The 27,293-nt window shown below is 34.9% G+C and overlaps 1 protein-coding gene and 1 long non-coding RNA gene across 4 annotated transcripts; one reads left to right on the plus strand and one right to left on the minus strand.

Annotated features, from left to right (window-relative positions):
* LOC109035300 (serine/threonine-protein phosphatase 4 regulatory subunit 4) lies at positions 1 to 26,643 on the minus strand. Of its 3 annotated transcripts, none has more exons than XM_072302234.1 (17): positions 26,320 to 26,643; positions 25,096 to 25,240; positions 19,986 to 20,059; positions 18,553 to 18,659; positions 17,222 to 17,451; positions 16,156 to 16,278; positions 15,502 to 15,599; positions 13,274 to 13,474; positions 12,475 to 12,633; positions 11,601 to 11,786; positions 11,065 to 11,167; positions 10,019 to 10,144; positions 9,150 to 9,328; positions 8,628 to 8,721; positions 8,152 to 8,290; positions 5,525 to 6,397; positions 1 to 4,214 (listed from the first exon to the last, which is right to left on the minus strand). In XM_072302234.1, exons 2-17 carry the CDS (start codon positions 25,190 to 25,192, stop codon positions 4,178 to 4,180), a joined length of 2,826 nt encoding a protein of 941 aa, XP_072158335.1. In that variant the 5' UTR covers positions 25,193 to 25,240; positions 26,320 to 26,643; the 3' UTR covers positions 1 to 4,177. The 3 variants fall into 3 exon arrangements, with proteins under 3 accessions (XP_072158335.1, XP_072158334.1, XP_018904422.2); XM_072302233.1 differs by having other exon boundaries at positions 15,502 to 15,605; positions 26,320 to 26,642; XM_019048877.2 differs by having other exon boundaries at positions 8,152 to 8,266; positions 15,502 to 15,605; positions 26,320 to 26,641.
* Positions 18,728 to 21,091, plus strand: LOC140224979 (uncharacterized). The gene is made up of 3 exons (XR_011900196.1): positions 18,728 to 19,547; positions 20,214 to 20,479; positions 20,963 to 21,091. It is a non-coding gene; the product is annotated as an uncharacterized lncRNA (long non-coding RNA).
* Positions 26,644 to 27,293: the final 650 nt, after the last annotated feature.

The following is a 27,293-nucleotide window of genomic DNA, read 5'->3' on the forward strand; positions in this document are numbered from 1 at the left end:
TTTATCAAAATCAAACGAAAATAAATTTATTTCTCAGATTTAACAAAAATTATTATAAAATTCCATGGAAGCAATCGGTAACCATATTCATTGCTTTTAATATTTCTACATTGTTAGTTTGCTTTGGGTCCATTGCGTAAAAGGTTACCATAATTTACAAGTGGAAACAATCACAGGAGTTTGCATCCTCATAAAAATCCTTTGAACATACGATTGCTCTAAAAAAAAAACAAAAAAAATGTAATTCCACCGTTAATTTTTTTTATTTTCCGGATTGAGCCTGACTTATTCTTCAAATCATTTCCTTAATCTCTTACACATTTCACAAATTTTTCATATGATGGATCAAATTACAAAAGTCACTAATTGGAGGTTTCGAAAAGAAAATAATGTGTGATCGTCCAAGGAAAAACGGATCTTTTTGCATGGAGCAAATATTTTAGCGTGCTCAGAGAAAAGTATCGCAATTCTTGTTGAAGGCACGATTGTACACAGGCCCAACATTTTCGATCTTGATTGCTTCTCGTTTACCCACTTGGCTGTTGGTATCTTTTCCCACTCCACTCTTATCTTGGAGTATTCATAAAATAAATGAAAATGGCACACGAAAGTTAATCCCTCGAATCAGAAGGACTTTAATCATTTTAATATTCTGGCATATACACTTTTTTGAGGGGGAAAAAAAAAGAAAAAAAAAGAAAGACAGAAACAGATCATTATTTTCAAAGATTCTATGGTGTTTTGTTTTTTGTTATACATAATGGAAAATTGACATGAAAATCATGGAAAAATGAGATTTCTAATTTAATAATTGCCCTCAACATGGGGAAAATAATTTGTCACAATGAGAAGTAGCTTATAGAGAGGGAATAAAAAACAAAACATGGCATGAGCTACTTATTATGTGGTCCAATTGAACAGAATGAGAGTAGTATGAATCAATAGATTTGGATAAAAATAGATTTAAGCAAAAAGAAACTTCTGTGAAGTGAAGTTTCAACACGCAGAACTTGGAGGCAGGAAGTTTTTGCTTAACTTCATTCTCAATGAATACTCCGCTGATTCTCCAGTCTTTTTTAGATGTAATGTTTCAGGCTAAAAATTCAGCAGAAGCATTTGATGAGCTGAGTCTTTAAATCAAAGCTCATAATTCCTTTGAAATATACCTTAAGAAGCTGGAGACCAGGGGTTCATGAGCAGACCTCTCATAGAGGCATTTATTGTCTAATTTATTTGAGTGTGACTTGCTCAAGATTTTTCTTAAAATCTTGAGGAAATATTTCCCACCAAATGCTAAAAATTCACAGGAAAGTCAATGCAATTTTGCTTATTTTTCCTCTAAAAAGTGCCATATGAGAGGAAACTCTGCAGCATTGCATAGCTTTCCGTTCCTTCATGCTTAAATACATAAGTCTAAATAATATAAAATGAAAAATAAGAAACAAATGATCATTAAGCTAGGTTTGCTTGTATTGAATTTTATATTGTTACAATTTTAGTGCTCTGCCGATTATCCACATAATCTGCAGAGAACTAAAATTGTAAAAATGAAATCCTCACTCGAGAAGTGACTAAACATCTTCTGCAAGGCAGAGCTCACTTAAGAGGCATATCATAGTGGGATATTTCTTCTAAGAAAAAAAAAACATAAGGAGGCATAGAAACAGGGTGTCTACAGACTTGGCAGGGAAAAATTTCCCGAATTTTCCAGGTTTTTCCGTACTGAAAAAATCATAATTACCCGACTTTTTTCACCGACAATTTACAAACGTAAAAAGATTTTGAGCATTCATTTCACTGCAATGACAAATGCACGCCAGCCTTCATCCTTCAGGTGTGAATTAGTCAATTAACTTAAATGGGAATTCCTCATTTAAACTCATTCCTTTCTTCATTTCCCTGACCTCTGGTTCTCCAGACCTGAAGACACCCTGAGCAAGTTTTTGAAACTTAAATGTAATTCAGAGGAAATTAAAAAGTACAATGCCACTTAAAGTAGAAGAGTAATGAGTGATACAATAAGTTTAAGTTATGTAGTAAATAACAAGTAATAAAAATATTTATTCAACAAACATTAAAAAAATATTATTGCCGATTGGGTATATTGCTGAAGGGGACAGAAAATAATTATTAGCAGGCAAGACTGAACACAGTTACCCACCATGAATATTTGAATGTCATGCAGCAAATAGATTTATCTCGAAAAGCTTTAAGAAAGGTGTATCTGCTAAGATAATTAATGCGGTTACCATGTTGTTTTATACTCTTCTTTAGAGATAGATCTATTCTGCTTAGTGGCACCCATTGTAATTCTTGGATAAATATGTTTTTGTGTCTGTTTATTCCTGAAAAAAAGTAACTCAATTGAATTAAGTCGTCAATGAATTATGTGTCGCTCGAAGGCATCGGTGGGTATTTCCACTGTCCTTGCAAATAGATTCCAAGGATAAGGGGATATTGAGGGGAGCATTACTTGACACATTTCTTACTCAAGTTTTACCTGAAAAATAAACTGAGCAACTGATAACTTATCATCTTCTATTCTACCTGACTATTTTCTTTATTTCTTCATACTTAAAAAGCAACTTCCGTATATTTAACTAATTTACAAAACTTGAAGAGTAATTTTGGGAAGAGGGTGAAAGGAAAGTTTGTAGCTGCTGAAGCATTATAGAGGCTTTGGCAGGTGTTTAATAGCTGTAAATGTAGCATTACGTAAAATATTGACGACTTCACACCCCCTTAACCATTTTTTGATCCTGAAAATTTTTTTAAGAAGGCAAAGGCTCAGTAAGGATAAGCATTTCATGCTAATTTTAAATATAAAAAAATAGATTTAGTGTTAACTTCTGCACCATGGCCATTTCTTAATTCATCTTAAAAAAATATGCTACCAAATTCTTGATTATCTGAAAAAAAAGAGCTAAGTTTATGCGGTTTCAGCCTTAACTAAAGATAGATCTTCAAAACACAGCAGAACGATTTGATAATCAATCCATAATTTCTGCATTTCAGGACATTCTTTCAAAAATCTCCGAATATCACATCTGAAACTGAAGTTTGTCAGGCACTTGTATTCAAAATCTGACCAAAAAACATTTGGAAATATCTTTAAAAGAAGTTCTGGGTGAATACCACAAAACAAAAATCGTTCTCAGAAGTCCAGAAGGTCCATCTTTATTGCATTGAGCACCGAATTTTTGTTAACAAGTCACTGATAATGACAATTTGTTGTACTTGTAACTAATTTTGATCACAATGTCTCAAACAACAATGTATGTTATTTTCTGTTTCGCCTTTTGGCATGAAATTTATATAATTTTGTACCATTTTCAACTTAGAAAAGGTTGATTATATTGAATTAAAAAAAAGAAAAATGAATCGGGAGCAAACTGGGAGGAAAATTGAAATAAACCTGAGAAGTAGAACTCATGTCTGATAAAATGGTGGTTGATAACCTTCCATTTGTGCTGTTGTCCAATGGCTACCAAGGACTGACCAACTCTGTGTGCACAAATACATAAACCGATAAACGATTAATGACAGTTAGAAGTGAACAACCTCTACTGTTAACTTATCTGACAAAAGTTCTACTTACAAAATTATTTTTTCATCAAATAGATTGCTTCTATCTTAACGCTTCAACTTGATAATTTCAACATCCCATGCGATAAAATTTACCATCAATTGTAAATTATGAACGCTTTTGCAACTACAGCTATTTCGATTGAGGTCAAAATTTCTTAACCTATGCAATAAATTATCCAAAAATAGCATCATCTGATAAAAAATCAATAACTCTATTTGAGACAACACTGGCATCTTAAGTCAGAACCCTTGATTATTAAAATCACTCTTATTTTTCAATTCTTGTCGGAAACAAGAATAGGTCTCACAAAAATAATTTCTTACAAACTAGGCAAAGAGAGGAAAAAATAAACTTAATTAAAAAATGTAAAGACAAAAGAAAAAGTTTCTCAGCACCGATTTAAAAAAAATAAAATAAATAAAATAACTTATTTATCACAAAAATAGACTCTAGTCAAAATAACGTAGTTAAAGTGGTAGACACTGAAAATAAAGAGAGGAACAAAGGGTGAAGGTATAACCACCGGTTGATGAGCTAGAATGGTGATGGCCTGTAAGTACTTTTTTGTCAACTTCTCGATTTTCAGCATTATTGACTTCCATTTCGGCTGTCCTTCTTCGTGGACCTGGAAGAGTTTAAGTAAAATTAGGCATCAACTAAAAATTCCAAAGTATTTCATAACATAAGTGAACTAATATTATTCGATCAAAACTAATAGATGCATGCAAATGAAAAGAAACGATCAAGTGTGGAATTTCCAATGATTATGACTCGTTAGAGTTGTAAAACTTGCTGCAGATTTATGCTTATTTTTTTTATTTTTGTTTCTCATCTTTCAAGAAGAGAATGGGTGAAACCTTTTGACAATGGACCACTAGACAAGAAACGAATTTAAGCATTCTGATGTTTTCCCTCTTTGAAATTCAACGTAAAACACATCACACAGCAAAAATTACTGAGATCAACTGCTAACCTAGAATATAAAATTTTCATATGGCACTCCAAAAATTTGAATTCCCTGCTCACAAGAAAAACCGGAGTTTACGTAAATCCAACCGCGCACTAAAACGGTTTTAGCAAGCTTCTTAATTTAGCAGTGTTCCTTTCCTATTCTATATTCTTCATAGAGTAAACAACCTGAGCCGAGGTGCTGAGATTGGGAATGTCATATTTTCATAAGTCAGAAATTGTTGTGGTAACGTTTAGCGTCCGATTTAACTCAAGTAGATTCCTGTTTTTCTTAAGAGGGGGGAAGTTTCAATTAATGAATAAAAATACATTAATATTTATCATTGCTAGAAGTTACTTTCAATAATTCAACAACCAGCAACAGCTGAGCTAAATTGCTGAGATCAAGGTTGTCTTATTTTTAAGCTGCAGAAAATTTTGATGAGAAGACAAACGTCACATTGCTTGTATTTACACCGTCAGGTAATGTGCTTCATTACACAAATTGTAAAAGAATATTTTGATATTAGAAAAGAGAGTTCAGTGCATTGATCAAACTTTGGAATAAAAAAATCGTTAGAAACAAAAATTTTACAGCTATATATCAAATTTTGATTCTCCGAACAACCTATAATACCTTGATGGATGCAATTTTTTTAGAGAGTTTTAGGAAAGAAACATGTTTGTTTGTGAGAAGACATGCAAAAACATAGGAATGTAGATTCAATGGCTCCTAGCAAAAAGCTAGTATGGAGTTAAATTTTAGATAAAATCTTGCGATCTTTTCAATTAAAGAAAATGTCTTTCTTTCAGATCTCTGCTTGTTAAGTTGCTTTGTAGCATACCTGAAAAGAAGGAAGAAAAATTCTGTTCACACCAGTGCTCATCAAGATTACCAAATTTACTTGCATATCTTATGATTTTTGTATTCAATTGTTTAATTTTTTTCAAAATTAGTTTAAGTATAAGTAAAGTAAAGGAACGTACCGGACAGGTAGCCGACTACTGTATTTTTTTTGCCGATTCATATTCTCACTCGATCCGAAGCGTGGAAGAGGGGCGTTGAGATTAGTCTCTTGAGGTTCAGTCACACTGTACCTTGAGTGAGGATGATTCAAATTGGGGTCCTGAATCGTAAAGTAGCTGATCGGGGTGTAAGACTGACTTGTAGATTGGGTGGATGGCCCGTGAAATGAAATTCCTAAAGGAGATCCCCCAAATAAATGTACCTTGGGTCGTCCCTTCGAGTAATACGAGCCACTGCTTAAGAGCATGTCTCTATTGCTATTGGAGAAAGAATTGCTTCCGTTTTTATTGCTTGCAGGGGACGCAGTCTTGACATTTGAGCTGGGGCGATCCAAAGGTTGTGATTTTGGCTTGCGTTGCTCATTAAAGTTGAACAAGGAGTCATTTTTTGCGCTTGAGATTTTGAAGACTTTACTTTTTGGAATAGATGAGTAGGATTTTATTGTAACCTTTTCAGCGGGTGGCAGTCCGTGGCGGTATTGGACATGACCGATCGAAGCAAATTTAGGGTCGTGGTCAAAATAGTTCGACCCGGACACGAGTGAGAGTTTAGGGCGTGCAAAGACTTTGGAGAAGTGGTTGAAAGTATCGATGTCAGAATAGCGTTGATCGCTGCAGTTGGACGACACGTACGCAAGTGGAGAAAACTGGTAAGATGGGGAGATACTTGTCGAGATAATAGGAATATAAGAGCAGTTGGGAAAAGGGTGAGCGGAATCGTAGTGCTCTGAGGATGGTTTGTGGGAGATGGAGGGAATTCGCGAAGAGACAGTTTTCGAGAAGGGCACACCAGCATCAATCATGAACTCCATGTCTGAGTCGGCCAACGGAAACCTGAGACAGGAAAAGTCGTTCAAGCATTAGTGATGAACAATATAACAATAAAGCCTTGGCTTCCTTTGATTTTTCTAAATTTGAACAAAGCTCACAATGAGGATCAAAAGCATTGTTCTTTTTCTCTAAAAATTCAATTAAAATTAGCTCATCATCTCAGTGCTCCTTGTCAGTCAATAAAACCACCAACAAGAATCCAAATAATACAGCAGCATTGAAACGGAAGGAATTAAACCTAAAAGTATTTTCACTCATTTTGGCAGTAAGCCAAACTGAATCAACCTTGTATACTTCAGTGTCCAATTAAATGGATGGATAGGCAGGGTCAAAAAGTCAGCACTACAATATGTTCTCCCTTTTCAGAATTTTACATGGAATTTAGTGAGAAAATAAAAAATTTCAAGTGGGACTCAAAACAGCAAATACTTTCTGTGTGTTTGAATTTAAAAATTGAGTCTACTTGATTACTGCCAGTGGTTTAAGTGATGGAACACATTTTCCAGTGTGTACATTTTTCAATGGCTACATTCATTTTTATATTATTGTGAGTAGAAAATTGGATTTTACTACAAGGCTTCCATGACCTCTTCGTCAATTTCCTGACTTTCCATGATTTTTTTTACTTTCTCCCGACTCATTATTTATTTACGTGGTCTGTCCGGAAAGTATCAGGACTTTTTGATTATCTCGGAATGTAATGCATATAATGAGCTGAAACTTGGGTTGGACTTTGCCAATGTCCATTCCAATGCAGCCACACAATCGGGCTTTCACACCTTTAATCATTCGATTGCAATCAACTGATCAAAGTGTGTGTGTCAAGTGGTATCGTCGCGTTTTTTATTTTTCGTGAAATGACCGAGCGTGAAGATCAGAGAATTTGTATTAAATTTTGCTTTAATCTAGAAAAAACTGCCAAGGAGAACATGAAAATGATTCGGAAAGCTTTTGGCACTGATTCTATGAGCAAGAGCAATATTTATGAGTGATATGATCGCTTTAAATCGGGTCGTGAAACAGTCGCTAGTGATCCGCGGTCCGGGAGACCTTCGTCGACGAATTCTCCCGATAATGTGGAACAAGTTCGGGAAACTATTGCCCAAGACAGTCGGTTAACCATGCGGGAACTGGAAAAGCAGCTAAATATCCCGAAGACCGTCGTTGCGGTAATTTTAACTGAAAAACTCGGGCTCCGTAGAGTGGCAGCGAAATTTGTGCCAACGCTCCGGCTCATTCCTCCTGTCTTGTGCAACAGTTTTTGGGCAAAGCTCGGTATTCCTCTGGTTCCACATCCTCCATACAGTCCAGACATAGCTCCTTGCGACTTCTGGCTGTTCTCAAAGATGAAATCTCCAATGAAAGGGACTCGATTTGACTCCATCAATGACCCAAAAGAGAATACGACGAGAGCGCTGAAGGACATCCCAAAGGAGTGCTTTTTGGACTGTTTTGAACAGCTCAAAAATCGCTGGAACAAGTGCATTGTGTCTTACGGAGAGTACTTCGAAGGAGATTAAAGCCACAATGTCATAGGTAAGCTCGAGTTCTCAAAATCTAAAAAGTCCTGATACTTTCCGGACAGACCACGTATTTTTTTTTTTTAAAGTTCTTGCTTTCCCCAACTTTTGGACAAAAATTTCATTTCATGATATTCTCTTTGGAAGAGCTGAATTTTGCCTAAGTTTAGACAAAAAGTCCATCACTAGAATTCAAATTATGGAAAGAGGCATTCAGAACATCATAAATATTCTCACCTGTTACTATTAGCTGAAATGACAGACGTTGCTTTGGAGCCATTTACAGGGGTTTTGCTGCTTCTAGACAAGACTGCCCACCGGTTTTTTTTTGGTTCACTAGATAGTGAAAGGTCTGAAAAGGCAACGGTCAAATTTACTGTTACAGGGCAAATAAACATAAAAAATCAATATCTTGATTTAGAAAGGTGAGGAATTATTGGTCAAATTGTATTTTTAAAAAGAGTAACTAGCCAATACATATTATTATTTATCAATTTATCTACGTATTTACACTCTACACTGGTAGAATTTACAGGTGACAAGGGATATGATAACAAATTCTCCAAAATTGTATGGAAAACCAAAGATCACTTCAACTGAACAATTTCTTACTTCTGTTTCACTACCAATATATTCAGCCTAGCGATTCCCTATCAATTTGGCAAACCATGATAGAGAACAAAAAAAGAACGATTCGAAAGCATAAAACTTACTTATTGCAACTTCAGCAGTATCTTTTCGACGAAAAAGTGCTTCTTCTTCTTCCAACTTATTTTCGTTTTCTTTAATGACACTAGATGGCAAGAGCTGTGAAATGGAAAACAAGAGTGGTGATGAATTTCCAATGAAACAAGAAACAAGGAGGAAAGTTTTAAGTGACAGGATTTTGATAGCAATCAAGAATAATTTCTTGAGAAAGGCCCCTCTGCGCTTTTCAAGCCGAACACTGAATGTAATCAAAAAAGCACTGTAAAAGCATCTAACTCTTCTGTTAAGGGGATTTGCGACAGATGTAACTGCGTTATCTAAAATAAAAGTTTGCTGTAGTATTAATGTATGGTTTTCTGCTCTGCTAAACAAAATGATTGATGAATTTGATGTTGATCTTACCATTCTTTGAATCAAGAAAATAAAATAAAATTTGAAATCATGATATATTTCATTAAACCAAGGGACCCAAAATAGTGACAGTATTGTAAGAAGGAAAGGTTGATGGTTATCTTCAATGCACTTACATCTAAACTGGTGGAGTCCAATAATTCTACTTGGTATCGAATTTCTGAATCAAAGTCTTTCCTAAGTTTTGCTAGAACATTTTCTAAAGGATCAAAAGATGATTTATTCAGCTGCATGACCGTTATGATGCGAGGTAGGAGGAACACGACCGCTAATCTAATATTTGCCACTTTGTCACCTGAAAGAGAAGCAATACAAGATAAAATAAACCCAAGCATTGTCAAATTGAACAAGGTTTAAAAGAAATGCAACAAGTTGCATTTTGAAATAAAGATGAGTTAGAAGTACAGTAAGATCTCGATTCATTCGATCTCGATTTAACAGATCGATTTTCTGATCCCTTAAAGAGCTTCAAGCTAATTCAAATTAACAGATTCCGCAATTTAACAGGTTAATTCTTCAGTCCTGTGAAATTCAATAAATTGGGATCTTACTGTAGTTTTGAATTCAACTGGTCGTAAAATTTCAAAACCAAGAAGGAATATTTTGAACATGAAAATAATCATTAAACTTTGTTCTCAACCTTGAGTCTTGTGGAGGAATAAAATTTCATACCTCTTTTTTTCAGCTCAACTTGGAGCATTTCAGTTAAACTATGTCTAATTTGCAAATAATGTCACCTAACTCTCATTGGGATTTAGACAGAAGCTATTCTGATTGTAATAGATATCAAGGGGATAATTTTAGGACCTTTGTTCTTCTACTAATATTGAACTGCATTTTGCAAAAAAGAGCCATTATTTCCGGTTCATTTTAGAAACAACATAATTTATGAACATTTTTACATGATAGGAAAAGCTTTTAAGGGCTCTGATTATTTTTAAGAAATCTTTGGCTCAAACATAAGGACTAAGAAGGCTTGACTCACCGGCTAATCTAAAAATGCTTGGAAGAAAATAACTATTGAAATAGAAACTTGAGAACAAGTCTATGATGGTCGAACATGTTTTCACGTACAGCATCCGTTCGTAGAAATTATCACTGTAGCTTAAATCTGTGAATTGAAACAGAGTATCAGATTATTCAAACAATCATGCTGCAACCATAAAAGTAATACTACCTAGAATTACAGAATCAATTAAATTGATTTACAGAATTTATTCAAGAACTTATCTGTCTGTAGCTTTAATCCTTGTTTGTAGCTTTGAGATATGACTAACAGTTTGAAAAAAATCAAGCTTCTTGAAATTTTGAATTACCTGGAAGAAGTTCAAAGTGTATTAACACTTCAAAAGTTAAGTATGTTACACAAGAAACTGGATATGAAGTTCATAAAGTTGAAAATCACATTTTTGATACTTACCAGCTACTGGTACTAGCTCATTTCTTAATTGCATATCAATGGCTAAAGTCAATAAATGCATCTCTCTATTCGCAATGGTGCAAGTCTCCGTTTATGTTTAATTGTTTCTGAAGAAAACTTAAAAACAGTTTTCCTTGAAATTTACTGTGAATTTCCTTCACTCATTTAAAGATATTTACATTACAAGAAGAGATTTTGATTAGTCCCCCCCCCCCCCCCAAAGAATGAACATATCGACGGTGTAAGTCAGCAATCACATAACTCGTTTGCGGTGTCTGAAAATCTCTGCCTCTATGTTATTTTTTTAGAGGAGAACAAATTGACATGATTCCTTGAAGTTTTTGCAGAATTTTCTTCGCATAGAGAAGAAAAATCACTGGAGTTTTAAAGAATAGCCGTTGAGTAGTTTTCCTTTTAAAAAGTAAAGTTAGATAGGAAGTCTGCAACGTCGCAAATCGAGTTATGTGATTGCCGACTTACACCGTCGATATGTTCCTAGCGAGAGACGCTGCAATAGAGAAACACATTTTTCTCCTTTAGCCACCAACACACCCTTTTCCATGCAGAAATACAGAGGGACCAAAAACAACAAAAAAAGATAAAAATCTTACCTATTAATTGTCTTCTAATTTCATTACACTGCTTAGGATTATCATTATGTCTAAGGAATATTAACAACGTCCTGGTACATGCCAGTCTGCTGGGAAGAGCTCTCTGTAAATAGGAAAGAAATAAAGGTGAATAAATGAAAAATGAGCTCTACTTTCATCGCTAAATTTCCGAGGTATTACTTTTTACGATAAACCATTTACTTGCATCTAACTAAGCTAGGCAGTTTTCTTTGTGTAAACTTTTGAAATGAATAAATGAACAATTCTAAAACACATCTAATAAAGGTTAAATGAAGGCAACTTAACACAAAAATTTCATTTTTTCCGGTCATCCAAACAATAAGTCTCGAGAGGTGAATTTTAATTGAAATATCCAAATTGCCCTTCACTAACAGGATTATCATCGCTAAGAATATATCTGAAGCTTCCTGATTCAAAACAAAAATAGTTAGGAGGATGAATTGATTAATTTTGGATATTTTGGTTCAGAAATTAAACACTGAAAAGCAAAAAATAACTTGCGACAAATGACTTACACATTGTGTCATTCTTTCAGCAAATAGTTTGCAGAAACAACTGTATACAATACTTGATGGAAAATGTTTGGGAAAAGATGCACACTGCTCCGTAAAATTTTCATAAAGCTGCCAACTCAACGTTTCCGAGAAGATTTTCAATTCGCACTGAATCAAACTCTTGCATATTTCTTCCGTTTGTTTAGACTGCAAAGATAAAACATGGAGAAAAAAAATCAAACACTTGTAGACACATAAGAAAAAAAGATAATCAGAAAATTGAAAAACTCAAACTCATGTAGTAAATAAAATTAAACGCAAACATGTTTCTGGATTCTGCGGTCACGTATTCAAGGCTGAAATTCTGACTGGGTGGTTGTTGTTTGGGCTGTTTTTTCATTAGTTTCAATTTTATTTCGTTTTTTTCTGAATTTGTTGTTACAGACCTAAGAGTGCGTTTGAATCAGGATAAAATCAATTGGAATGCGCTCCTTGTTTTGCAAGTATTTCTGAACTAAACGAATTAGTTCACTGCTTCAAGAATCTTCTCGGGTCTCCTGATCTTGCGCCACAGTGGTTGATGATCTATTCCATGAAAAAGTATTAATGTAATCATAATTTAAAGTTTCCAACACTCTGTAAAAATTTCTGTGATTTAAAAAAATTGTAACATATTTCATGGCATCTTTCGTTAGAAATAAGGTGATGAAGGTAACTTTAGTACCGTGCTTTTCCAAAATATGTATCTATAAAAGTGTCATTACATAAGTTTAAATAATTAAGCAAGAATATGACACAATATACACCAGTATTTAAGACATTGTGTGCTTATAGTACAATGATCTTGATTTCCTGACCAGAAAAAAAAAATTGTAATCTATTATCTAGAACTCACATCTATTGTCCGGCCAATGACTTTTGCTTCATTTAAAACACGCAACACATCCGCGATCTGAGGGACTAGACTTTTAAGTACTTCGATTGATGAGTCTTTAAGCAACCGATTAAATACATCGAAAAGTAATGAAGAATGGTCTTTGAAGCATGGTGCAATCTGAAAAATAATAATTGGGAATTAAATTTTCTCTGAGTTGAAATTGAAGAATATTTAATAAGAAAACCTTAAGGAATCAAGAACTGTACTGCATCAGTTTTTCTGAGGTATTTAATCTTTACCTAGTTTAAGTCAACCTTTGATGATTCACTCTACAAAACTCCTAAATGTAGGATCCAACAATCATCTGGACAAGTTTGAGCTAGAATCAGATTTCCTGTATTTCACGGTGCCTGAATTCCTATAATGTTTCATCTTTTAAACAGAAAACGGAGTGGTATTCTGCCTTAAAATTTTGTAAATATATTTTTCAATAGAAATATTTCACAGAAAGCTTGAAGGTACTGAGCTGCTTGGTTTTTTTTTTTTTTAAAGAAAAGGAGGAAATGTAAAATTCAGTTCTGTTGATTCTCATGAATGCCATCCATCTGGAATTGGCAGCTCACAAACATGACACTAAACTGTGTTCCACGAAAGTGTCCTCTTTTTGGTCACTGCTTCTTTGTTTACCTAATTCTAAAAAAAAAGCTTATTTTCATTTATAACAGGCTGAATCAATCACTTTCCTTTGCAGTAAAATTACCAAAATGAATAAAAAACTGAAGCACAAAAATAAGGGTTGAAAAAACAAAATACATACCTGTCCTAGTTTCTCAGCGATCCTTTGACGGACGATGCAATGGGAGTCCAGAGCAAAATTTTCAAGAAACGGACACAGCAAATTTACTCGACTGATTGATGAACTAAGTTTCGCTATGTAGTCGAAGTTACTGGCCAGATTTGATCTGCACTGTAGGTATAAACTATGCAAATCATTTTCTAGGGGTATCTCTGATGGCAACTGAAATTAGAGTGATGTACACAATTATAACCTGATAAGGGTAAGTTATAAAAAGAATAGTATATTAAAAGGATACATACATACGACTGCTCACAGGAAAAGGACCTCAGTATGGGAAGTTAAATATTGCAGGTGAGCAATTTTGCATAAAGTTAGTTTAGTAATAATGGGATTAGGTATTATAATAGGAAACGATCTTTAGAGTCTCGACAAAAGTAGATTCATTCATTATTAAGCATAAAGAAGGCATAAAGCATTAAAATCCAATGATATGAGCAGAGACCAATACGAGATGAAATTATATTTTTTGAACTGCAAACTTTACACCATCATGGTTCTGGTTAAGTTTCCCATTTTTTGGGACCTTTTCTGGCAAAATTGTCGTAAAATGTTCTGAAAAGTAGTATCAAATCAGTGGTATGTACTGATGCCTCAATTTTCGATTATTCACAAAGTGAAGCAAACAACGCATTTATCGTAAAGTTGGGCATTTAACCATAAAATCCGTCATTTGGCCATGAGGAGGAAACGTGGGATTGCAGCAAATATTTGGCTTTATAGAGCTTCCTGCACTCCAATATCAAATTCATTTCTAATTAACGTCTAATTTCGGACAAAAACTTGTTTACAAAACCTGTTTCCTTAGTGATGTTTTCTGATTTCATTTTTTTGTTTAAGTATTGGTGATTGGTTATTAGTGATGGTTGCCTGCTGATGGGTTCAGCAAACAAGTGGAGCGATCAAAAAACCCTGAACCTTCAGTTCCTTTTATTTGCTGTTTTGATAAAAACATTACGGAGTCACTCTTGATAAAATTGAATATTGGATCAAACTGTAAGCTTCAAACAAAGTTCAATTTGATAGATAAGCTCCATTAAAGCTTATCAGTCAGAGTTTAGGTGTGCATATTGGTGACAATCTTCCTGATTAAAAGCTTTCATCCCACACAAAATGATTAGATTATTCCAAATTAGAATTTTATTAATCTTTTCGATTGCTGATGTAATTAAAGAAACGCCTTACATTATACATCAAAGGACACTCTACTTTCAAACTTGGAAAAATGTTTGAGCGGAACTAGATTTTCCAGTAAAGACAGAAAGTTCTTAAATAGCGTATGACTGAACAGATTTAACCGAAAAATCAGCCTAACATAATCAGATATTGCCTAATTTTCTCTGATGTCACATTTTTTAAACAGAGAACTAAGCTACACTCAAAAATAAAAGTCTGTGAATGTTTTCTTCATAATATATTATAAATTCACAGAGAGTTTGAAAGCATTAAAATTAGTTTAGTCTTCTGTTGAAAAAATTTATAATGAGAGAAAATAAGTCTGATGCACGCAAGAGATTTAGCCAAATATGTATACTCTTTACGGGTAAAATCGCATGAAAATCAACTTGAGCGCATCAAAAAAGTCATTCCTTAGTGCGCACTCTGCGAAGTTTGTAACACACTTTCCTCGAGTTGGCGCATCAGCAAGCAGTTTTTCAGTCACCGCTGACCAGGTTTGCACAAGCAGGGGAGTTCGAAAAACTAATATTAGTAAACAAACGATTTCACTAACTTTTCTATTGTATGGGTTCAATCGTTTTCGAGCTTTTTTTTCTTCTACTTTCTTTACTTTGCAAAAAGTCTTGAATGAATTGAAATCTTACGCAGTGAGAGTTCAAAACAGTTAATGAGATTGTTTGTTCAAATAGGTGAGGTCTCTCTCAGGGCAAACCTGACTGCTGGCCTCCAAGAAAATTGCCTGTATAAGCGGTTAAGTTGAAAAAGCGTGTTACAAACAACGCAGATTTCAGACTCTTTTTATGTACTCAACGTTTAGTTGGCTGTATCTCTGGTGTACAACAGATACATTAAGCAACATGGAATGCAGCTAAGCTGATTTTCATTGAATACGTCCAAATAACCTCTGAAAACTTGGTGACTTAATTCAGAGATGCTTCAATTTTTTGCGAGCTGATTTTGAGAACTTTGAAATTCCGTCCATAAATTAGCAAGAAGAGAACTGAACTTACGCAAACACTGTCCGGATGAATAATGTTCTTCTCAGTCAGTCGGGCGATTTTGACAAAACAATCAATGTACCACATTTTATCTGCTGTGCTAGCCGAATCTGGAACTTTTGAACAAGGATAAATTATATAGAGGAAAAATACAACAGACATAGAACTGGCATGATGATTAAATATACAGTAATATAAGGTCATTTACTGCCAACATGTTCTTTCATAAAATTAAGTTTTGAGTTAATTTGCAATTGTGAACTTGTCCCTTGCCGCAGTGAAATGTTTCTTGAGAATCTTCAATATCTATATTACCTACAAGAAATGTGTCTTGTTTCAAGCTGTCACATGGACCTCGACTAATGACACCTTCAGAAACTCAGGAGTTAAGTTTTAATGGCACAAGGACCACACCTTCACATCAAAATTTTAGGTTAAATAATTTGGTCACATCAAAAATCTCAGGACTTGTGATAATTTCACTATAAACTAACAATAAAATCGGATATTATCAAGACACTGAGGGTTTGGTCAGATTAGGTTGAATTTTACGGACACCTGCTTTTCAATCCTGAACTATTGTAATAAAATCAGCTAGAAATTGAAACTCTAGATAATTTATAGAATCACTTTGAAATAAAAAAATTACCTTATTTATTGACTCACCCTTATTTGCAGAGGCATAAACGCATAAGTTTTTGGAAACCTGAGGGAGCAATTTTGGTTCAAATTCAATGGCTGCTTCTATGTGATCCTTAAATAACACGTCAATACTCATCATGAATTGCTCTGCAAAATATTGATAAAAAAAAAATTATTGCCTACAAGAGATGAACAAACAGAAACCATGATGAGAAACCAAATGATTGGATTACTGCGATTTTTTATTTACCACTCCAAGAACTTACCCTCCAGGCAACTACATATAAAAGGGATTGGAAGATAGAAGCGATGAATACTAAATTTTTGTCTTTTATACGCCTAATGCTAGTGAGAGATTCTGATGAAGAGTCCAGGATTGAAGAAAAACATTCCTTCCTAAACAATGAATGTACAAGGAATCCTTCAAAAGCTTCAAAATTATGGTCATTTTTTGGTATCATAGCAATAAAGGTAAGCTATGCACTGGCTGAGAAGCAATTTTAGTTTCTGGAAAAATTCACAAAAATAAATTTGTCTGAAAAACTAGGACGATTCGGAGGTTTGCCAAAAATCTTGAGTTTTCCAACTTCAATTTTTGAAAGAAGTTTTAGAAGAATCCCATTCTTTTTATTTTTATTTCTTTACTTTTTTTTTTTTTTTTTCAAACATACATTCAAATCAAATTTTTTTAATTTTACGTTGACTTCAGATGTTACAATTTTGAATATTCAGCATCCACTGAGAACCTTTGGAATACGTCCCTTATTTCTAGGAAGGTCACTTGACACCCCATTTTAACACAGTTCAAATATAAATCACCCCAAAAGTTGTTTATATAACCATCAATTTCATTCTTCCATCAAAATGCAACTTTTTACAGCTGCTTCTCTCTGAAATTAGAAAATTTCCCAAATTTGAGCACCCTTACTGTGTAAATAGCGCATCCATAACAATAGGCTGTGTGACTTATTTTTTCACAACTTATCACCCGATTCCTAACCTACTGTTAAAAAATCATACTTGAATGTGGAAGGGTCTGACTTTGATTTAGTATTCCACAGACACATCACGTACTGTTTTCACTACATACCATTGTAAAACAGAGAGATCATGTCTGAACAGATCGTGAAAATGGCATTTCGAACGACTAGAGATTGATCTTGGAACAGCCCTACTAGCAGAACAAAGTAGCCGCTTTCTAAGAATTGTGAGTCCAATTTTACGTAGATCAGGTTGAACAAACTGCAAGTAGCAACTCGAACATCAATTTCTTCATCTTGAGAAAGAGATCGAACCAGCGGTAGAAGGTCTTCCAGCAATCTATTAAATCATTGGAACAGTTATTAAGTACAAACATTTGTATATTTGGATCAGAGAGGTGAGTTGTAACAAAGAGCCACTGGGCAAGGTCTGAACAAAACAAAAACATCATTTATTTTCTTCGCAAAATCTTACGCTGAATGAGAGGTTAACAAACATTTTCAGCGCAGATCAAATGGAAATTAGATTATACAAATGATGTCATATGTATTTTTGCCTTTAGACCCATGTTGATTGCTAACACAGTTGTGTTATTTAGGAGTTGATTTCCAGGCCTCCAGTTGAGTAAACCATCTTCTAAGTAAGGTTTTAAGGAGAAAATATGTTGCTTGGTGCTTTAATTAATACCTAATAGCCTAATACAGCTAATTATGTTGATGAATCTCAAGATCGCAGGGGAAAACTAGCTTTGATGTCCTCAAGAATCAATTGCTATAGGTAAAAATCATTTTTGTGACAAGAGAGAGTGTGATAAAAATTCAGTATTTTTGTGCCCAGAACATGGTGAAATAGCATTTAAATAGCTTTGGTTCAAAAATATATGTTTATAACTGCTATCTTCTAACAACCAGAATTATGACTTGATTTGACATACTCAAGCATTTTTTGTCCCCAATTGTACCTAGAAAATGTCTCATTGCTCTGGTATAAATACCTGAATTTTAAATTTTTTTTAAAGAGCTGAGGTCCTTTCATCTGAAAATGGTAACATAAGGATTGCTGAAGTTGAAAAATGCGTTCCTCAGTTGATGAAATTCAAAGTTTCCTTTCATGTTTAAATTACTTAAGGTCAAACTAACCAACAATATCTGACAAAATTTTTTGTGGATTTTCTTCACTCATTCTAAAAAACCCATGCAAAATTATGAGGAAATGTTTGATTAGTTTCCATCAAAGAAAATAAAACATAATCAGAAACTTTTATGTGTTGCAAATGGTAAATGTACTTTTCAAATTTTAGCAATCAATGTTCCAGTTACCCACTAATGATACCTTTTTTGAGGAGAAAATGAAATCGTTCATAGTATTCTCTTTAAACAATGGGTGCTTACATTTTGTGCAAAAGATAAGCAGGAGCAATAAAAAAATAAAAAAACTTACTTATCATTATCTAAGAAATAGCAGATGCTGGATAAAATTTTAATCGCTGCCAGTTTTGACTGCAGTGACTGAGATCTTTGTCCTTTGGTGATGGCAAATGGGAAAATCTGTGTTAAAAAAATCAATACATTTTCATTATTTGAAAAGTGACACATTGATAAGAAATCATAAGGTAGGTAAGTATTTTGGTAAAAAAAAAAAAAAAAAAATCAGACACTTCAAAGATTACTAAAAGAGAGATACAGGAGGTATGCATGTTAGAAGTTAAATGTAGACATGTTTACACTGTCTCGAATGAATTTTCAAACAAGAAGGCTTTCTTAAAAAATTTGTACTCAGGGATTTATAGTACTAATTGTCAAAATTACCAGCAAAAATTGAGATTCTAGAAAACTCTAGAATTTCCAATTTCCTTAAAAATATATTTTACTGAAAAACAGAGGGTGATCAATTTATTGCCAAAACTGAACACATTCCCGAAAATTGTGGAGGCTTTATCAAAAGTTTTCGGAGGCCTAGAACTATGCAAAAAGAAAACCCCATAAAAAAAGTTAAAAACTTTGAGAAAAACAGCCTCTCTTGAGAAGTTCTCAGCAATTTTAGACTGATACCTCGGAGCAATGATATGATTGTATCTGAGCTGAATTTCCCACCCAAAATTCATGATGAGCAGTTTCAAAAATTCTTAACAGAAATAAAAAGATCAAAAGATAAGGAAAGGTAGAGACTTCAAATGGAAAAGAAAAAAATAATGGGGAGCTAATTGGTTTTCAGTTTCTATATAGGAAAGAAAAAAAAAATCAGGGGGAAAAATTCCTCACCCAGAGATAAGATAATGAGGTAAACAGGTCATAGATGCAGCAGTGCATGCTTATCCAATGGATTAGCAGCTTGGAGTCAGTGTGTTATCAGCATTTACTGATCCAACAGGTGGGTGGTATAAGCGATTGCGTTGAGTGACCAACATAATGAAAAGAGTACAACGTTGGATAGTGGTGAGTAAAACCTAGTATTCTTTTATTTCATAGCCCAAAAAGCAAAGCCACATGTGTTAGCAACATTGCACACTGCCCGTCACAATTCATTTTTTTCTTAGGAAAACTAATAGACGTAAATTCTTGAGACTTCCGTAATTTTTCATCACTGTCAGCAAATTCTCTGTAATAAATTTCAAGCCGAGAAGTTAACTTCTTTTACTTCACAAATTTAAAATCGGAGCAAAAATTTTGTAATACTGCAATGGAGATAGGTGGTTTCCCATTTGGATCACTGATTTCTTGTTTTTTAATATTTTTTCCGAAACTTGTATTGATATAATAAGTAGAAATCTTTTATAAGACAATTGAGCTATGGTAGGGAAAAAACCAACTACGATAGTAAAAAAGTAAAATAAAAATAATTTTTAAAAATTTATAATAAAATAAAAGACTCACTTTGGAAATTATGGTGTCTTTGGGTAATACTTTGAGCAGATCCAGTAATGTTTCCAGCCACGTATTTGCAACCACTAAAACAAATTAAATGGAGGGCATTTAGAAAGCAGAAAAGAACAAATTGAATAAAATCAGTGAAAAATAGTCAACATGCACAGTGACTCGTGTTGATGTATAAGTTCGGTATTATTATGTGCTTGAATTTATGCAAATTCCTTTTGCCGACAGCTCCTGAGGATATGTTTACTTTTGTTAATTGATCCCTGAATAACAGCCAGCATTGTTAAGTAGAGGTTTTCAAACAAGTCTTCCTTGATATGCAACACCTACTTTTTATAATGGTACAAATGAACTCCAATCAGGTGGCTATCGTCAAAATCTACTAGCTCTGTCTAGGCATGAGAGGCATTTTAATTTACTTTCTAGTGAAAAAAAACCTACGTGTGTCGAATTAAGTGCAATCATTGAGTTATGGACCGCTTGGAGACTTGAAGGTAAATTTATAAAAACTATATTCATACCTATTGCTTTTAAAACAAAAACCAAAATTTAAGGGAGAATATGAAAAATATGACAAACTGTATTAATGAAAAAACTTGAAGCACTCTGAGAAGAAAACAAGTATTTTTCATGAGAATCTCTCACTTTATCCTGATTTTCCTGACCTGTAGACACTCTGCAAAAAATTTGCTTGAAAAAGAAAAATGAAACCATTATTGAATAGAGGACCTGATGAGACTCAGAGACCGAAGAGCTTGCTTGAGATGAATTCTATTTCCTGGATGATTTCTTTGCAAGCCCTAGCTTTTCTAGTAGTTACCATTCAAAGATGAAATTAAATACATTTCGACAGATATCGTTAAAATTTTGGAATCTATGTTTTAAATAATCCTGTATTCAAATATTCAATACATTACCTATAAAATTAAACTTTATTTGAAAAACTCAGACTTTACAACATTCTTTTCTTCCCTTAGGAAATTCTCAATTGAAAAGGATCTTCATGGCCAAAGGAATTCCTGGAAGTTCAGTGCTGAACTGAATTTTCATGATAGTAAAAAGTCTTACATGTGTATATTGTAATGCATGTATTTTGATGTATTGTGTCATAATTTAACTTGACCTGTACCATTGTCAGACTAATATGGCTGATTATGTACTGAATTGAGAAAATAAGAATATATAAAATAAAAGTGAAGAGAGTCCTCATTGTTTGGAAAACAATAATTTCTTTGACAAATAAAACATCCCAGTTAGCAAGATCGAGCTCCATCGCGGATTCTAGCGGTGGACGGTGCCAAAGCGGAATCGCTTATCCACATAGAGGAGCGGCAGTGTAGCTAGAGATATTCACCCGTTTGAATGTGGATACCCCTCGTCGGACTCGGAGTCCAAGCGCCGCTACTCGCGGCATCCGGAGCGGCTTTGTAGCACTGACGCAAGCGGCCCACGCGCGGCGTCACGCAGCGCGTTCCTAGCGGCAATTCTGACTGATAATGAAATTTATTCGGGGTTTTTATTTCTTTTACAAAACATCGGATCTTCAGGAAATAGATCTATATCTCAAGAGAATATAATTAAATTTTGAGGCTAAAAAGCTCAAAAATAAAATGTCAAAAATACCTCTGAAAAAATTTCACAATCCATGAAATTTTTTCTTGTATATTTTTCACTTTATTCCTCAGTTTTTTAGCTTCAAAATTTCAGAAATCAGGCACTCTAGAGATGTAGATGTACTTCCTGTGGATCCGATTTTTTTAAAAGTAACCCCAAAAGAAAACTTAATTTTTTTCAAAGAAAACTTATAGTGAAGACCTATACTTATAATGTACTTATATCAAAGTGTTTTCGATAGGTACACAAAACACCAAGTCAAAGTTTAACAAAGTTATTTTCCATATTACCTCGAAAATCTATTTTTCTAGGAGACAAATTGCCTCTTGGATGAATTCGATATGTCGCTAATAAAACTTTTTATATTGAAATACTAATTATATGTGATTGCAGGAACGTTAACAGAAATTCTCATAATTCTTTCCCCTATGGTTAACTAGATTTATTCTCAACAATGTAACAAAGGAGAACATTTAAAGTCAAGAAAAAAAGAAGAAAAGAAAAAAACTCAGATGTATACCAACAAAGATATTTTATTGCCATTATATCATTCCAAATAGACTTGTTTCTAAATTTAAGATGTACATTGATGATGTACAAGATGATCTTTTCTCTAGGGCAAACTAGAGATTTAAGAGAAAATTTTATTACCTAGTTCAGTTTTTTCATTAATTAAAAAAGTTGATTTATGGAACACATTGCACAAGTAATAAGCATAATTTGTATGAAAATAAGAAATTCTGGAGACTAGCCATATCTTAAAACATTGGTTTTGATAACTTATTATTCTTCTACAACCCTGTTGATAAGAGTCTCCTCTCGGAATCGGCACTATTAAGTAGATGTAAGAATTATTATCGATAAAATTGGAAAGCGGACGAAAGAACAGTATTAATGACTTTAGCCGTATTTGATGGAGCCTCAACATACGTCCAGAATAGGATGCTGCAAATACTTTCTATCAAATCTCATCGAAGCTGACGATGAATCTTCACCACTTTCTCAAGGAAAATATAACTTTTGCCACTTTATCATCAGATGACTTTCCAAGGATATATCCTTCATTCCTCACAAAGACATTGAAAGACATTCAACTCCATATATTGTTGAAAATCCTGACATCGAAGGATGCATGTCATTGAAAATCCTAAAACATGTCGTTAGGAATTCTAGGATGATGAATGACATTAAACGGCGCATGTCATTGGTCATCCTACGATTATGGATGACACATGTCATTGGTCATCCTAGGATAATCAATGACACTGAAAGACACATGTAGCTGGTAGCACAAAGGGAGCATGTTTGCCATAGAGAACCCTGCAAAGATGAATGAAGTTTGATGTAGAAAATGTATACCAAGGTATTGATTGATGCGCCACATCTAGTCCGAATAACGCTTACTCCAGTAACTCTTCATTAGTCACCGGTGTAAAGTATCGTGAGATTTTGACTGCGAGACCCTCAGTTTTGGGGGGATGGAGGTACACAATGTCTTTAATTTAAGCTTAATAAGTTATAATGATAAATCATGACATTCAGATCCACTTAAATGATGCCGACAAATACAGCTAGATCACTAAAAAGTATGACAGAAAATATTCAAGGCTTTGAACTACATAAAATCAAAATTTTCAGGTAATATACAGCACAAATATGTAACTCAGACTTGAGAGGGCATCAAACTTGCTGAGATGATGTTTCATGATGAGCATCAAAAGAAACTGCTTTCTACAGTTTATCAAAGTCCGTCTGTGTTGAAAGAGTATGCGTTAAGAAATTATATAAAAAAAGACTCACCAAATATAAAGTTCTTCTTTAAAACTTAAATTCAGAACGGTTTGGTTTTACCTACTGATTCAGATATTTAGGCATTTCCAACACTGAACTTAAGTACACTTTTCTTCTTCGTTTGAAAAAATTAATATCTGGACAAATCAAACTTTGAAAGTCACTGTTTATGATTATTTAAGTTGCCTACACTAAATCTTCCTTGATATCAATGTTGTTTGAAGCACTAAATGATGAATTTTGAGGTGATTTGATTTTGCTGCTAACTCTCTACCAATGATCGCTCAGATACAGGATGGGCAATCAGATCATAGAATATTAGCCGCTTGGAAATTCCAGAATACTTGGAAATAAATCTGAGTGCAGATGCTCGTCTGGAGTGAGGCCACTGAAAAATAGATGAAGAAAATGACATTACACATTAGCTTCACACCTAATAAACCCAACTTATGTTTAGTTCTTATACATTTACTCTGTTAAACGAATCAGCGATTGTTATCATTTAAATATTGAATACTTCAGAACTAACGCATAAAAGTTCTGTGAAAATCACCATTTCATTTCCGTTGACTTCTGAGAGACTCCGCAACCCCATGAGGTATGTTATTGTGAACAAATACTCCACACCTCACAAGGACCACCCAGCGGATGAAACCAAAATCAATTACTCATTGAGTTCAGCTTATCTCATCCGAGATAGGTTACAATGGACAAGGACAATTCCAACCCTGAGCACAGATGAAAGTACTTAGCGGAGAAGAAGTGAGATGCAGTCTGAAACTCATTGATTAAGTATATACGTCGACAACTCATAAGCAAGCTCACTGCTCGAGTGCTTACACGAGTCTACAAGATATAAGCCAGTGGTACCTTGCATTAGCCAAGTAAGATTCGAATAGACTACAATCACGAGAATTTTGGCTTATTAAGCTGAATTGTGTTCTTGCCGCATTAGTAGTTCAACGTCTGGAGGACAACTGAGGATCAGCTGTCCTGCACTTTCGCAAGGAAATATGTTGAATTCAAACAAACAGAGCATGGTACAAAGTGGTAGGGAGGTTAGCTCTGAAAAGGAAAACTAACTTTCGTCCCTCAGCGAAATAACTAACTAAGAGATAAATACTTCGGCTTTGTTTCTTGCACGAGCGGCAGAATTAAACACCGGTAAAGAAAATGAAAACGCAATAAAAACATGGGGAAAATACTTACTTTAACAAGTGGACTTTACAATCAATTCCATAAGCGCTCACGACTCAAATCCAATCACAACTAACAACAACTTGCCTGTTGAAGGACGCGCGGCGCGCGCATCCAGACTCCTGCATTTCTCCGCAACTCCCAACGCACTACACACGCGGCTAGATGCGCTCGCCTGGACTCGTTCCCGACTCATTTTCGTTCAACCGCTAGAGACGGTGGATGAACACCGTGAGAAGCGCGCTTATCAACTCAGTCTCCAATCTGCCGCTAGAGACTGTGGACGGAGACTGTAAGGAGCGCGCTTAGCAATGCCATCTTCAATCTACTGCTACATTTTGTGGATAACGCGAGTATTGGAGCGAGCTCCTGTACGGGCTAATGGATCCAAATGACGGAGCTCAATCTTGCTAACTGGGATTATTTCAGCGACACTCAAGTTTGATTAACATCACATTTACAATCCCAGGAGATGAAAGCAGCGTGAACTAAGGATGAAACAACATACTTGGATCCGCACTGTCAATATTTGACAATATTGTTGAAAGATGAGAGTTTGAAAAGTCATTGAGAAGGAATTTCTTCTGAAGGTTAGGCTCCAACATGGTTGCAATCTCTGTACTTCACACTCAGCAATTTGAATTCTCACTCATCTGAAAGCAAGCAGAACGTTATTTCAAAATACAGATTTCTATTTAGTTATTGCAAAAAGCGATAGTAGGTAATATGCAATTTCAACACTTACAGTTGGTGGCAAATTTGGATACAATATCTTTACTATTGTTAGAACTAACTCAATAAAATTGAACCTCGAGTGAATGGAGAAGGTAAATGACATTTTTAAAAAAATTGAGACCATGAACACTTTCACAAAATCTTAATTTCAAACTGAGCTAAGCCCAACTTGGACACCAAAAACTCAATTTCCAGCTCCCAACATCTATGTACAGCAAGTTGTAAGCTGACATGAGTCCCAGTGAACTTTTCTAGTGAGAGCTAAAGAGATCATAGCAATAAAATGTGAGCTATGTTCTCAATAGTGAAAGAAAATAGCTAAGCACAGAGCAGCTGTTGCTGAACATTATCGGAAAGAGTCCTCCAGTTATAACTTAGTGACATAGACACCTTCTCTCACTGACACATTGACAAAGATCATGTAAACATCCATGAGTCAGACCATCTTTAATTGAAACCTTGGCAGGATACATGTTCACGAACATTCTAGGAAGACCTATGGTATGAGAGTTAAGCTAACAAATCAGGGGCAAAATGGTTCTATGTCTATCTCTATTTTCTACCTGTCATATGTTTGGTCACTCTCTTAACGGTATATACCGTAACCCACTCCAGAACACCAGTAAATTGGCCATATTTTTCTGATTCGATAGAAGTCCCTTCAAAAACAAATAATGGTTGCAGCTCTCGTTCTAACCCATGAACTTCCTATTGTCTTTTATCTCTGAAGGATGTTCCAGCCTAAGGATCAAATTGAGCGTTAATCTATCAAAACATCAACAGTAAACTCCTGCGACTCCATCCACTTTAAGAGGCGGGTTAATAATGTAGAGCAAATGCGACATTCCCATCGCAAACATCTCATTGGGAATCCCAAAAGTTGGGACCTTGCGGAGATGAGCAGGAGCAAAGCCAATCAATTGAGAGGGGCTCCAAAGTCAGTACAGACCTACTGCTGGAGTATAACGTAGAGGTATTGGAGAGTGATTCGACTTACATCTTCCCATGATCGAGTGTAATTTACCGAGCGTACTATCTCGGCACTGAGGTTAAGCAAACACCGAATCTGTTTCAAAGGAAAAGGTCAAGATCACACGCACATTTACAACATTGGGCAACAACAAGAACACGTAACACAGCTAAGGAAATCGAAGTAATTCCCGATGAAGTTCAGAGCTTCGGAATTTTGAAACACCACACAATGTCATCCATTATGTCCGGACAAAAAGATTGCAGGCGAAGAACTTATCAAATTCGTAAAACGTAAACATGGAGAGGAACACGCACGCATGGGAACCGCGAGGGGGGGAGGGGGATGGCGGCGAGACAGGAGGTTTTCTCGCGAGAAGAGGGGTAAGAGCGGAAGGCCAGAGAGAAGCGCTGTTGCCGTTTAGTTTTGTCGAATTTATTATTTCGATGGCGCCAATCACTCTGCTCAGCTCTTTAGGTAAATTTTGTCATGCTTCTACTAGAATAATAATCTGTTCCTCACTGTAACAAAAAACGTGAGATAATTTGCTAGCTGTGGCTGTTGATTGCAATATTGCCAATCTGACAACCCTGTTGAATCGTAGGTGACGGCCGTGGCCATGACATGAAAAGGATGAAGATGAGGTTTAAGGCGAGGGGGGAAAGGGGTGCAAGGCGCAAGGTTGCATCAAACCTTTCTAGGTAAGGACGGGGATTCATTGATTCATTGAAAGAGCGAAAGTTTGTTTTTTGCAACCTGTTTGATACGGTTCATTTCAGCATCTACTTTCCTTTTCCTTCCGCAATTTTCTCGAATGGGCGCCGTCGACGTGCTTAGTTCCTGAATGCCTGAATGACACACAGAAGTAACCGTAACCGTTTTGAAAATCGGAACCTCGAAGGCATTTTCAAGTTCATTTTCAGAGAGTTACCCATGGCCTAAATGCTTCATGAATTCCTTGCAGAAGCCTTTGTCATTTCGATGAAAGTAGTACGAAATGT

The sequence above is a fragment of the Bemisia tabaci genome, chromosome 7, assembly GCF_918797505.1.
Source record: "Bemisia tabaci chromosome 7, PGI_BMITA_v3".
Classification (NCBI taxonomy): Eukaryota; Metazoa; Arthropoda; class Insecta; order Hemiptera; family Aleyrodidae; genus Bemisia; species Bemisia tabaci.